The sequence below is a fragment of the Acipenser ruthenus genome, chromosome 12, assembly GCF_902713425.1.
Source record: "Acipenser ruthenus chromosome 12, fAciRut3.2 maternal haplotype, whole genome shotgun sequence".
NCBI lineage: Eukaryota > Metazoa > Chordata > Actinopteri > Acipenseriformes > Acipenseridae > Acipenser > Acipenser ruthenus.
In genome coordinates, this window is record NC_081200.1 from 27,450,247 (window position 1) to 27,464,001 (window position 13,755).

Below are 13,755 nucleotides of genomic sequence, written 5' to 3' on the forward strand. Positions count from 1 at the left end.
AATATTATTATTATTATTACTGTTGTTATTATTATTATAAAACAAAAAAGAATGTTTTAACTTACTTTACTATGCAGCTGGATTTTTACTTTTCAAATATCTTTCACAAATTACAAGTAAAAGGGTTGCTGTGCATTTCACTTGTAACAAACAATTTTAACATTTGAAGGAAAGAAAACTGTTTCAAGGTCAGTATTCGATAATTACTGAATTAAACCATTTTTTCATACACTACCTTTTGGAACATATTGTATATGATGGATGAAACCAAGTTAAAACCAATGTAGCCATCCCTTCATTAAATAGATACATGAAGTCATAGAACTGCAGTAGAAGACCATGTCACTGATAGCTGTGTACAGAGTACATTGTCTGGGGAGTCTTTTTTCTAGGCACATGATGGACTGTGGACTTCAGTTTCAGTGTTAGGTCATTGAATAATGAATTACTTCTCCATCCCAAGAGAGGAAAACATCAGAACCACAGAGATAAGTTTCCCACGGTTGGGAGTCAAGCCTTAACGTTGCTTTCTTGGGTTTGTGGGACCAGAATCATGCATGAAACCAACCAAATTGTTTTAAAAGTAAAGCAGGATTAAACCTCAATACCAAGTCTGAGCATTCCAATGTCTTCTGAGAAAGGGCAAAACAATTTCATGTGGAAATAAGAACTGTCAAGGGACATTTCTACCTCATTCTATATACCCAAATCACAGGAGATTAAACATTTTTTTTCTTGAGGTTGTGGTACAGTATTTTTACACAAATCGTTCAAGTGATGTCCATTAGTTTCATTAATCATTTTTTTAGGAACCAATAATATCAAGGGTTACCCACCATCCTATATGAGCCCAATCAATGTACAAGGAACTACTGTAAATACAGTTATACAGGAGTAATGCACAATATCAGTATATGGGCATTGGAGATAAACTATAAAATACATGAATATCCTGCCCTCTAGTGTTCAGTACAAATAAATATTATCTTTACTGTTTTTACAATAATGACGACCCTCACAAAGTACGTTTTTTAGAAATGTGAAATTTAGTTATTCCTACAATCAAACCTTTCTAAAGTATTTGGAAATGAAGATTGCAAATGTATGAATGAGCTGATGGCCAGGTAGTCAGGGTTACATTGGGAGTAACAGCTTGGCTGAGTTATAACTCCTCTGAAACCATCTTGCATCACCCAAAAGGTGTGTTTCCTCTTACAACTCGTACCTGAGCTGGCTTACTGTCAATCAGATTAAAAGATTCTTATCATTTGAGCCACCCCGTTTACACTTAAGCACAGACCTAAGGTGGCTTTAGACCTATGTGCACGCATAGCCCCTAAACTGCAGTGTGTGCCCAATGGAGACATATCGACCAGCCCTTGTTTTTTTGCCCAAACCACAGATGCAGAAGCGTTTAAATCAACATTTGTGTCACTTGTGTGTTTCTACTTCAAGTTGGTAGTTCCGTGCTAATTAAGATTTCATTTTGCCATCATAAATGGAGCAAATCATCGAAAACTTGCATATCAGTACCATCTACATTCCAGACTCCTCTGATATGTAAATAACACTTGTTTCTTTAAATTTTCACTTCCAAAGCCCTTTTTGTATTTTTGTATTGTTATTTATTAGACACGTGATATGTTATCTTTTTTTTGTGTGTGTGTGGATATATGCATCATTTGTTGTCTGTATTAACACATACAAATAATACAGTAGGCCCAATAACAATGTTACCTTTAATGTTGAAAACAAGCTTCTTCCTATTATAAGGCAAAAGAGCACCACTACCGTGACCTGACATGGCATAAACATATATACATATAGTAAGCCAGTTCAGTGTTATAAAGAGCACTTTGCTTTCTATTTTCTAGCACCACCTGCATACTAAATACAAACTAAAATAGTCCATCTTTTCAGTTTTATGAAGCATCAATTCACCCATACAAAATGTTGGCATCTGGCAAAATTTTGTAGTAAAAGCCAAGCAACAAGAATACCACCAGATGGCACTATTTCCTTTCATGAAGTCCTTTGATTCAATTGTCTGCTCTTTGTGTCCACACTATACCAGTAGTCTGCCATTGCATACATAAATTGGGACTGATTTTCAAAGCTATTAACTCAAAAATGTAAATTACTCAGTTGCTATGGATGTAACAAGTAAATATAACAGGAACTGCAATAAAGGGTGGTGGGTGGGTGTGTGCGTGTGTGGGGTGGGGGGGGAGTATACATACAGTATACACAGCAGTGACGTGTGGCGGGTGAATCGTCAGGGAAGGCACTTCGGTCAGGCCACGCTAATTGAAACACTTTATCTTAAAATAGCATACCTTTCTTTGACTATATTAAACAATTACTAATTTTGGATGGTTTTAAAACATCTCAAGGTAAATAATATAACACAATTGTTACACGCTTAAGAAAGACACTGTTTCTATTAGAACTTAGTAATTAAAAATAAACAGAGTTGATCTGTCCGCTATCCTTTCTGTTTACCTTTTCACTTTGTTATTTCCGTTAACAACAAAACTGCGCCGCTCAACTGCAAAACCTCTAGCCTAAACTGCTTTTTAGTTGTCTTGCGGCGAGAGACCAATAGACATATGTAACAGGTCCTCTCAATTTGCACAGTGGCCCCTGTGTACACTTGCTTAGCTGACCACTGGCGCATGAATCCCAATGTGACTCGATTGGAAGGAAAATCAGTATGCCAATACACAAGTCAATTTTGCAAGCCTTTATTTCACACAAACCAACAAGAACACTGTGACAGAGACAGAATGAGTCTCCCAACCTGTGAGGGCGTTGTATAAAGGGAACAGAGTGCCCTGGACTGGATGGCCTGACAATTCATTCCCAGGGTTAAGTGGTAGTCGGCCATCTAGAAAGGGGCACAGCTGTGGTACATTAAGTCATCACCCTAGAGGGAAAGCGATGTGGCAACTGTGGATTGGAGGAGAATCGGCTGCACTCGCTAATCAAGGGGGTGTGACTGAAGGTACAAATAGGGGACGTGACTAGGCTGTTCCTTTGTTTATGGTTAAGAGAACCGCTGAAGGACGAGTATAAAATAACCGTGAGTGTTTTGTTTGTTTGTATCGTCTAATTGTATTGCCTGTTATTTATTAGATGCCTAACATGATCCGGAGCGGTCGCTTAAGGCCAGCACAAACCCGGTCAACACTGCACCATTGTTCATGGATTAAAATTGTATTTCACCACGAGAACTACAGCATTCACTTTGGACTTGTGACCGTGTCTGTGTTCTGTGTGTGTATTTAACTGTGTCTATTATTTCGGTACTGCAACCCGTTGTTTATTGAACTGTGAAATACACATCACTGTGTATTGCCGGCCCTCTATTTCTTTACTGTTGTCATCAGACTTTGGATTATAAATAAATCACCATTTCACCAGTACTTTGCTGTTTGTCTTTGTCTTGAGCACTGCATCACCTCCACACATGCACACTGCAAACCACTTTGCCACAAACACCCATAAACAATCCCCTCATTCCTGGGCTGTACAACAGTGTTCCTTACCCCCAACTGGTTTGACACGGTGCAACACACTGAAAATCCCTCCTGGTAATAAATATCTAAAACCCTAATCAATACCCCCCTCACACCATGCAATAAATACTGTGTCAATTCACTTTTAAACAGCTAAAAATATGCATGCTCTGCTTACAGGAATAAATACATGCTAGAATAAATAAACTACAGAATAAATAGGCAGTGATAAACAGGGATATCAAACAGCACAAACCCCAACCAGACCATTTGCAATAAGGCCACCAATATAGTTTCCCAATAGTTCACTCCAAAATGTCCCCCCACCTCCCCAAACCTAACCTAACAGTATGCAAAATTCAACTCAGCTGATACGTGGCCACTCCTAATTATTCTTGGCTCCAGGCTCCACTCTTCCCGCCACGCTACAGTCCCGCGCAAGTCTGTCTTTCCTTTCCTCTTCACAGCCTAACATGGCTGGCTTGGTTGTGTCCCCTGTAGTCTGTGATGGCTCCTTCTCCTTGCATTGCAGCCCGTCCTGGCTGATCCAGCTCCTCCTCGCAGTGCCGCCCCTCTGCAAAGGAATGGGAAGCAAACACAGCCCTTACTGCAGGTAGACCCAGCACGGTATAATACTGGTGTAGGTGTTATTTACTAGCTGCACCTCTATTTGGCCAAAGCCTCTGTTAAAGTGCCTTTCCAGCAGCCTACTAATACTTACCTTTGAGGTGTTTAGCCCAGCGTTGAGGTGCAGCGTAGCGGTCCTCCCCTGTGCCGTCCTCCCTCGTAGGGCTGGTTTACTCCCATGTCTTCTTAGCAGCGCAAGCAAGGAGGAGCTGAAAACAAACAAAAACAAAACCCAGTGCAAATGCGTGGTGTAAAATAGTGTTCTGATTCTGTATCAGCCAGTATATTATAATACTGGCCAAATTGGTTGCCCATCGGTTGTCCACCCCTGATATTTTGAAAATAAGTCCCAAATACTTTCCTTCTTAATCAGTGCAATCCGCTCCACCACACCGGCTGCTCTCCCTCTGGCTCTCTTTCTTGCAGCGGCGTCGGTTCCCATGCTGCTCGCTCCAGTCTGCCGGCCAGCTTCGCTCCCACCTTGCCCTTCGCAACTATGCTGGTTCAGATTAGTTTCGTCCCAACCCGTCCTGGTCTCCAATCTTTTCGCTTGCTTCTTTGCTTCTTTGCTTGTTTGCTTGCTGCTGGCTGCTGGATTCTCGCTCTGGTTCTGGCTGTCTCAACTGCATCCCTCCGCTCCAGTCCTTTCACTCACTCTTATAGGGCTCTTAATTAACACTAATAGTATATTGCTTAATTTAATGCACCTGGGGGAGGTGAATACTGGGAAACTGCATTAGTAAGAATATCACTTCTTACACACACATTGAATTATTCAAGGGTCCCACAATAGCAGCTAATATTCAAATACAAATACAGTCCTGATAAAGCGCATGTGGTCTGAATTCCCCATAAAAGCATACTTTAGCACCATATTCAATTATTTCAAATCAACATCACACTTCTGCATTACACAAAATAAACTGCATCCATACTATAACTGCATTCAACAGCAGCTACTATCTGAAAGCATAACAGCAAGAATACTTTTAATAGAATATCTTGTTTTACTTACATATTTATTTGAAGATGAAGTCCACCCGTCAAAGTTTCTATTTCCATTCGTATCTTTGTTTTATTGTAATATTTGCAAAACAAGTTTTTGTTGAAAAAGCACGCTGAAGTTGAGATCATATAACGTACAATGGTTGAAAAAATATGATTGACATATACCGAGGTGAAGAAACAGCCCTGCCCCCTAGATTCAACCAAAAGCAGCGAGGGCCTCTGCTTATTTCAGTTGTTTCATGGAGTAAATATGCATGCGCAAACAGGTTATGAAAAGCACCCTTGGGTGTTGCCATAACATATGATTGACATTGAACAAACTTCAACGAAGACAAAAAGCAGCCACACCCCCTGCTTATTTCACCCGTTTACTGGACAGGGGAGTAAATGCGTGTCCTGGCTCTATTTAATTTAATAGGAAAGAAAAGCACAACATACCGCTGCTTTTTTCCGTCTTTCACAGTGTAAAATCTCGTCCGAAAATAATCTCTTGCAATTACTAAAGAAAGGGCACTTATTTGCTTAAAAGATTAATTATAAAAAGAAAAATATATATATTTAATAAGCATGTCAGTTTTAAATGATTTATTTTGGTTGGGTAGTTTTAGTCAGGTAGGAAGTGCCTACCCTGACTGCATGTCTGATATACAGTATATATGTGTAATAGGGGTGAGATGATTCATCGTGTATCGATGCATCGATACTTTACAACACGATACGATACACCTTCATGTATCGTGTATCACGATACAAACTTGAAATTAGTAGCTAATATGCCACATTTATTAAACTGTAAATTATGAAAGAAAATGTCTTGGTTGTCTGAATGTAAACTCCACTTGATCCTAGACATATTCCGTTGTGCAATGAGCCGGCCAGACGCTTCCGGAATTTAAGCGGAGGAAAGAATTTCTCTTCCTGTATTCCATTGCTAGCAAGCAGGGAATACTGACACTGTAATAAAGGCTTCAGAAAAGGCTGCTGTAACGCTGCCTAGCCAATGGGAGTAGAGACAGCTGTGATTCTGGCCAACGGGAGTGTAGAGCAGGCAGAGACAGCCTGCCTTGTTTGTTATTATTATTTGTTTATTTAGCAGACTTGTTGTGGACAGAGAGGAATGAGGAAGCGAGCAGTGTCTAAAAACTCACTGCTATGACTGTAATTTTACTAAAGTTACTAGTTTTTTGTATTCAAATGCTATATATTTGTCTCCTTTTGTGAGAGAGCATTTTATTTCATATTGTAGCGTTTTCGGTTAACGCAGGCAAGCGCATCACAATCCACACAATCGGAGGGTGGCCGCGAACCCGGGACCTCTCGCACTAAAGCATAGCGCTGATACCAGAGCATATATCGGGCTTGTCTTCGTGTGTGATTACGTCACCTACCAGCCCTGCTGCTGCCTTCCCCCATGCATGCTACACTCTTCCCTGCCAGCCTCAAGTCCGCCCCGGACTTGCTCACAGGCTACATCACACAGGGCGAGGCAATCCACACACAGGTGGAGGGCAGGCGCCAACCCCTGTCCTCTCGCCAGCTCTCTTGTACAGCGGTATCAGCGGTATCGTGCCCGCCCTCCACCTGTGTGTGGATCGCCTCGCCCTGTGTGATGCGCCTGCCTGTGTTAACCGAGATCGCTACAATATAAATAGATAGTTTTATGTTTTTTCTTTATATCAGTTTTAATATATTGCTCTCCTTTTAATGTTTCCTTATCATAATTCGGTGTAAATTATTCTTTTTTTATATATATACGAGGAAAGTCTGTCATTTGTGAGGGAGGATAGGCTATAAGAATTTTGAAGTGTATCTGACTCAGGAATCCCACTATTAACTTCCTATCAAATTTCTAACTAATATCAGACACTCTTTGATTTATCAGTTTTCTAATATCCATTGATGTAGCTTTCACAATATATGTGTTTTTTATTTATTCATTAATTTTATTAAGAAAAAGTTGTGCCGCGCTGCACAAGCCCCGTCCCTATTTACTATTTACTGAATATACGGCAGGTATCTACGTAGAGCAGACATTCTGGGCATTGCAAAGAAAGAGGGTATTATATTCACCATCAAAAGGCCCTCAATAAAATAAATTCCTACCTCGATAATTATATTCAAATTGTTACGCAAACACATATTTCTTTACAGGCACCATATAATTAAATAATTATCAAACACATTCCTCAGTTTCAAAGTAATTTTCACAATATTACCCTGTTTTGGTTTTGGATGTGTTCTTTTGTAAACAGTGTGAGTGAATATTTTTATGTCCTTAAAAAGATGTGAAAGTGCATGTGTTTTTTTCATTTTTCTCACCAGAAGCTAAAGGAGTAAAAACAGAGACACAGTTTCCAAACCCTTCTGTAGTTTCATTTGTGTAATGTTCTTCACAGCCAAGAACATCAGGTTCCCTAATTACAGTTAAGTCACAGAAGCTCAGAAAGCCAGATGCCCCTGTATTTTCTTCTTCTATTCATTTATCCTTTGTTGGAAGTGCTAGCACTTATGTACTATTGATTTTTGGGACAGACCAACAGCTAGGGAATAAAACCACAGATACAGCTTTACAAGTGGATGTAAATGATCTATTACTTGAAGAAATCACCTTTTTTTTATCATGTTAGGCTTTAGGGGACAAATGAACAGACAAACACTCAGAATTAACACAGGGCATCTGTCAAGTCATTTAACACTCTCTGCTGAATAGCTATGTATTCACTAAATAATGTTACCTTGTGTGTTATCTATTGCATTTTTCTAACATTGAGAAACACTCAATACTTTGATTGTGAACAAACAGTCCTTAACAGATAACAATCTCTGGCTGAACAAACAATTACATGCAGTCATAATTATGGATTAATTAATGTTATTATGTTTGCTTAAAGTTAAAAAAGCATTTTTAAGCCAATTGACAACTGTAAATGAGGCTGTATGTGGAGATTTGGCAAGAGAGTCTCACTGTAGTTTGGGGGTGGCATCTGGTTGTGATGCAGGTGTGTGAGTCACTGTTCATGTCACCCACCCAACCTAGAGGACGAAGTCAAATATTTCTTCAGGATTTGCTTTGGTCTAAAAAATTAGAAAAACTTTTAATCTGGTTGGATAATTGATTAAAGTCTTCTGGCAAATAGAATTGATGTTTGTGATTATTTATTATTATTTATTTCTTAGCCATTTATACAATTGGGTTTTTACTGGAGCAATCTAGGTAAAGTACCTTGCTCAAAGGTACAGCAGCAGTGTCCCCCCACCAGGGATTGAACCCACAACCCTCCCGTCAAGAGTCCAGAGCCCTAACCACAACACCATTGATTCAATTAAGCAGTTTTCATCCAAAGTTACTAGAATTCTCTGGATTCAGGGTTTGGATTTAAGAAGATTGAGCGGTTATTTAGGTAACTTCAAATAGAATTACCTTAATAAACTGTAAATAATTAAATGAATAATAATAATAATAATAATAATAATAATAATAATAATAATAATAATAATAATAATAAATAGACTATTGAGACCAGTTGCATACTGTATGTTTTTGCAAATGCTGTACATTTGTTTACTTTAACACCCAATACAAATAATAACCTCCAAGCCTCCTCCAAGCCCACAAAGATAATGACAATGTTGATTCAGAGTAGGCTGATGAGTAGTGGTGAGTGGGCTCAGCAGCAATCCAAGCTCAGGGCTGAGCTGCATGCTGTGACTCCACTGGTTTATGCTGCTGGCAATGACCGTCTGCTGTTTAACAGTGAGAGACAAGCAATGGATGGAATTTAATACAATTGTCATCTGTTAACCTTTGTTTTATTGTTTTTTTTTGTTATAGGCATATCTGTTTTTGGCCTAAATAAGATATAGTAATGTCTCCTGTGAACAATTAAAAGGGGGGGGGGGGTAGTTTGTTTCTGTACATAGTGACATATTCCACCACAATGAAAGGTCTGCCCTTAAATTGATTTTATGCTTCCACAGATCATTTAATAATTTTATCAGCTTCAGAGTAGATGATTTCCCAAGAACTCTTGACCATGTGTTACTGGGAAACATTATTTTAAAAGTGCTGTGGTGGTTCATTGAATGCTACAGACAGATACCTGGTTTATTATTGCTCTGGAAAGTGGCTGAAAAACGCAGAGGGTCCTTGACTGGAATGCATTTATAGCTAAAGTAGTATTGAAGCGTAATAGCATAAGAATTGTAAAGCCAATTAGATTTTCAATACATAGTCTTCCAGCAGAAACCAGCTCTGAAGACATAGAATAGGAACTGGTTCTGTATCTTTGAAATTTAATAACCAAAAGGATATACTGTATATGCAACATTTTGGATTGGTGCTGTTACTGGCTAATGTTTTCACATGACCAGCAAACATAATTAAATAAGAAATGCTTTTATATTTTAGTAATTCAAATTAAGTTATATATATATATATATATATATATATATATATATATATATATATATATATATATATATAGGAACAGTATATGGTATGTTTGTATTTTGCATAAAAAATAGAATCCATAGGTACAGTATGTAAATATTAAATATATATTTTTATTTAAATGCCTTTCTTTCCATTTTAACAAATCAGAATTGCATTTTAGTTTTACAGGACACTTTAGACAACATTTTAAATATTATAAATAATAAGTTAGAGCTTGAAATTAAATAAATGCTTAACATATATTCTTACATCAGCAACAGGGTGTGGTTGAAACACTTTTAGTTAGCATCACAGTGCTTATGAATACATATTCATAAATGTCCTATGACATTTGCATTGCATAGTCAAAGCAGCTCAATATAGTACAATAAAATGCCTAGAGCAAAAAATGACTACTTCAGAAAGTTACTTTCTCTGCGTCATCTTCCACAGTTCCTCTCATAAACTTTATTCTATAAAACAAGTTTATCTGGCCTGAAGGCTGGACGGGCGTCTGATAGATATGGTTGTATCTAACCTAGCTCTTTTGGAGCTCTTGTCCATATGACTTCTTCCTGCTTGCCTCCACACTGTATCGACGTGGCTCTTTTCCTGTAAACCCGTTATTTCCCAGTTGTTATATCATTGGATGTGTTCATGTGTGGGGTTTCTTGCTGGAGTTCTGTTGCTGGATGCAGCTACACATGGGCTTCTTTGTCAGCTCCTGGTAGGTAGATGATTTTAGAAATCTTGAGTAAGAGTCTTTCTCCATGAGAGTATAGATCTGATTCTGTGCTAGGTCGAAGCATGAAAGTGAGGGGTGTAGAAGGTTATTCTTCGTAATCTTTCTTGTTTCATGATCAATATTGACCTATAAAACAGACAGAAGAGATAGATATTTAATACTAGAACATATGTAACCATGCCTACTCTCAACATAATTGAGCTAATATATACCGTATATACATACACATATTTATATGTTAACAAACAGATCTAAGTTGGTACTTTTTCAAAACAAAAATCTTTGGCATTATTTGTCTGGATATTATTAATAAGGTATTATTGTTTAACTCACCTCTTTTGGTGCATCATTTTCAAAATATTCTTCATAAATTGTCTTTGCCTTGGATGACAGCTTTGCAGATGACTTGGTATTCTTGTAATCCTCACAGGCAAGCCAGAACTCAATGTTTTCCTCGCTAAACTCAGACTTCAAGAAAGCTCTGAAGGCAGCCAAACCATCTACCAAAAAGAAAATAAATCACATTTTATATATATATATATATATATATATATATATACACTTTGCTGTTCTGAAAAGAGAAATTACCATGCAGGCTTCTTGCCCAAAAACCCTAGCAACAGACTCATAGAATTAACTACCTGCATTGGAAAATTAATTATTATTTTTTTTTAATCTTGAACCCATGTACTAGTCTTATTGCTTAGATACCACAAAACAGAAGATATTTGGAGATTCTGGAATGAAGCAAACTCTGACCTCTGGTTACATTTGACTGGTCAAGCATTAAGCAATTTCCCTAGGCATTTAAGCTGAAATAAAATGTCATTACACTTACGTTTATTTGTCAGGAGTTTGTCAAAAGTCTCTCTCCACTGCAGTGCTTCCTGTAGGGAGGGCCTAAGGAAAAAATGATAGCCCGGTAAATTACAGTGTTTCACAATAAGTGCATTTCCTGTTGCCTTATGGGTTACTGAAGACTGTAATATAGTGATCTAAATTGCACTGAATTAAGTTCTAAGTTGTAGATAGTGAAATTAGCAATAGACTTATACCCTATGGTTGTTATTACTGTTAACACTTTTTTTTTTTTTTTTTACTGCTGAATTTGTGGCTGAATTTAACCGTCAATAACTTCATATTTAATTTCATATTTAAGAATTTTTACAAACAACAAATAAAAAAAAATAAAAACTTGTATTTGTATAAAATGAAAAAAGTCTCTTACCTGAGTTTATCTGCTTTGTTTGAATGTCCAAGTTTGCTGAAAGCATCAGGCTTTTGAAGAAAAATGCTCAAACGAGCCTTCAACCCCTTGGCCCTGAAATAAAAAAATTATGCATTTATTAGATCAGTAGATCAGTCAAGAAGAACATATTTGGGGGTTATATCACTATTTTGTTCATTTTTGTATATACATTGATTACACTATTTTTTTAGTTTTGCTATTCATGAACTGTTCATTTGGTAAGCATTATTAAAGAAAATATAATCTAAGTTCATATAAAATCCTCTCATGATGATATGTAGTAGTATTAAAATGATGTATATGGACGTTAAATCACCTGTTTAAAAGACTTAGTAATAACATCAACCAGTTCACTATGTGATACATGCTAGTTATCCATTACTGAACTAAGACCAATATAATCAAAGCGCTTGTTAGTACTATAAGTTAACTTTCTCATAAAATAAAATCACATTAGCACAATTTCAGAAATAAAAAAGAACATACCTCTCAAGGCAATTGTTTGGTAGTGATTCTAATCCTCTGCACATTTTCATAGAAATATGACAGAGCTTTAGGTTCCTTTGTGCTGTTCAGCAGTAAGAGTGCTAACTCAAATGAGGTTTCTGAAGGCTGAGCTTGGGAATATTGTCATATATGGGGAAGGAGGCTTGACGTCACCAATGCAGACAACCAATCAGTGAGCACCTCTGGGGGAGTAGGCAAGGTTAGGGCAAGCAAGCAGCTAAGGTAATTGCTGAGTGAATGAATGAATCAGGTTGTTATCGTCTATGGTTTTCCCTATCAAACCATTTTGATTATTTTTTACAAAGATAACTTGCTGTCCCCATTTTTTTTTATCAGTGAACATTTTATTCAGAAGCAGTACAGACTTGATGTTGCTGTTTTATAATAACATTACATGTGTGTTTAAATAAACTTGTCCTTACGATAAACAAACAGTGTTTATTACTAAAAAGGTAATAGAACTAAAACATGTTTGTACCTATAGTCAGCAGAACAGTCTGACAAATCCTTTTCCATTTTTAAAGACTGTACTTTCACCCAGCATTACCTTTAACACAGACAGAGTCTGTAAAAAGATAGTCAAAGTAAAATAAAGTCTAAGAAACAAAAATAACTGCAGTGAAACAATAATCATAATTTTGTTATGGTAATGCGAGAAAAGTGATTTTTTTTAAAGCATAATATTTGAAAACTACAGTCAATGGTCAATGGTTTGTTCGTCATTTAATTAATTGTTGCAAGTTTTACAGCCAAAGTAATCAATTATCAAGTGTTGTGGAATCTTACCACTAAGACTTCACTGATTAAACTGAGTTTAAAGTAAGATGGAGTAATGTATTTTATGATTGTGCAAATATATCCATCTAATATTTGTGGGAAATATGTAACTGTTTAGTACTGTATGGAAATACTGACAGACTCACTTATCAAAAAATAACATAACTTATAACATACTGTAGAAACCTTTTGATTTTTACAGGTGATTTAACATGGGTATTCAGATTATTATTCTATCTATATTGACCAGAAGTCCTTTTTTTATGTCTTTCCTTACATTCTTTACTGCTGAATATTTGATTAACGATATTTCTTTTTTAAAGGGATTCTTGTAAATTTCACCCACAGCAGCTAGAAACCTAACAATGATGTCAAAAGTCATACACCTGCAGGCAGTTCTTGTTTTAGGTCCAGTAAAAACTGAAAAAATACTGTGCAATACAAAATAAAGAAATCAAGTTGTCCTTGAGCACCTAGATCTAACCAGTGATGCCAGCTGCTTGTCATTGGCAATTCAATTAAAGGGCACATAAGGACCTTTTTATTTTATTGTGTTACATGTTCCCATGTGTTGCTACAACTGTTTTTGTAAGGTGTGTGTATTTAAAAAAAAAAAAAAATAATAAAACAATACACATACCTTATGTAAACAGCAACACATGGGAACATGTAACATAAAAGGTCCTTATGTGCCCTTTAAGGGACACTCCCTATTATATTCTCTCTCTCTCTCTCTCTCTCTCTCTCTCTCTCTCTCTCTCTCTCTCTCTCTCTCTCTGTTTATGTCACTTTCCAAGTGACAACAGTTGGGTAAAAGGGAAATGTTTCTGAGACTCCCTTAATCAGCAATCTGTTATCGTCCTTGGACCATTTTGTACCCTTATTCTTGGAA

At 37.0% G+C, this 13,755-nt stretch overlaps 1 protein-coding gene across 1 annotated transcript; it reads right to left on the reverse strand.

Annotated features, from left to right (window-relative positions):
* Positions 1-9,696: 9,696 nt before the first annotated feature.
* LOC117417309 (regulator of G-protein signaling 5-like) lies at positions 9,697-12,177 on the reverse strand. The gene is made up of 5 exons (XM_034029359.3): positions 12,066-12,177; positions 11,559-11,651; positions 11,169-11,230; positions 10,664-10,830; positions 9,697-10,456 (listed from the first exon to the last, which is right to left on the reverse strand). Exons 1-5 carry the CDS (start codon positions 12,113-12,115, stop codon positions 10,241-10,243), a joined length of 588 nt encoding a protein of 195 aa, XP_033885250.2. The 5' UTR covers positions 12,116-12,177; the 3' UTR covers positions 9,697-10,240.
* Between the last annotated feature and the right edge of the window lie 1,578 nt (positions 12,178-13,755).

Excerpts from the sequence above, each read along its gene's own strand:
- LOC117417309 (XM_034029359.3), bottom strand. The coding sequence starts at position 12,115 with ATGAAAATGTGCAGAGGATTAGAATCACTACCAAACAATTGCCTTGAG. Across the intron at positions 11,652-12,065 it reads CCAAACAATTGCCTTGAGAG|GGCCAAGGGGTTGAAGGCTC; the intron begins GTATGTTCTTTT and ends TTTTTATTTCAG. Across the intron at positions 11,231-11,558 it reads AACAAAGCAGATAAACTCAG|GCCCTCCCTACAGGAAGCAC; the intron begins GTAAGAGACTTT and ends TTTTTTCCTTAG.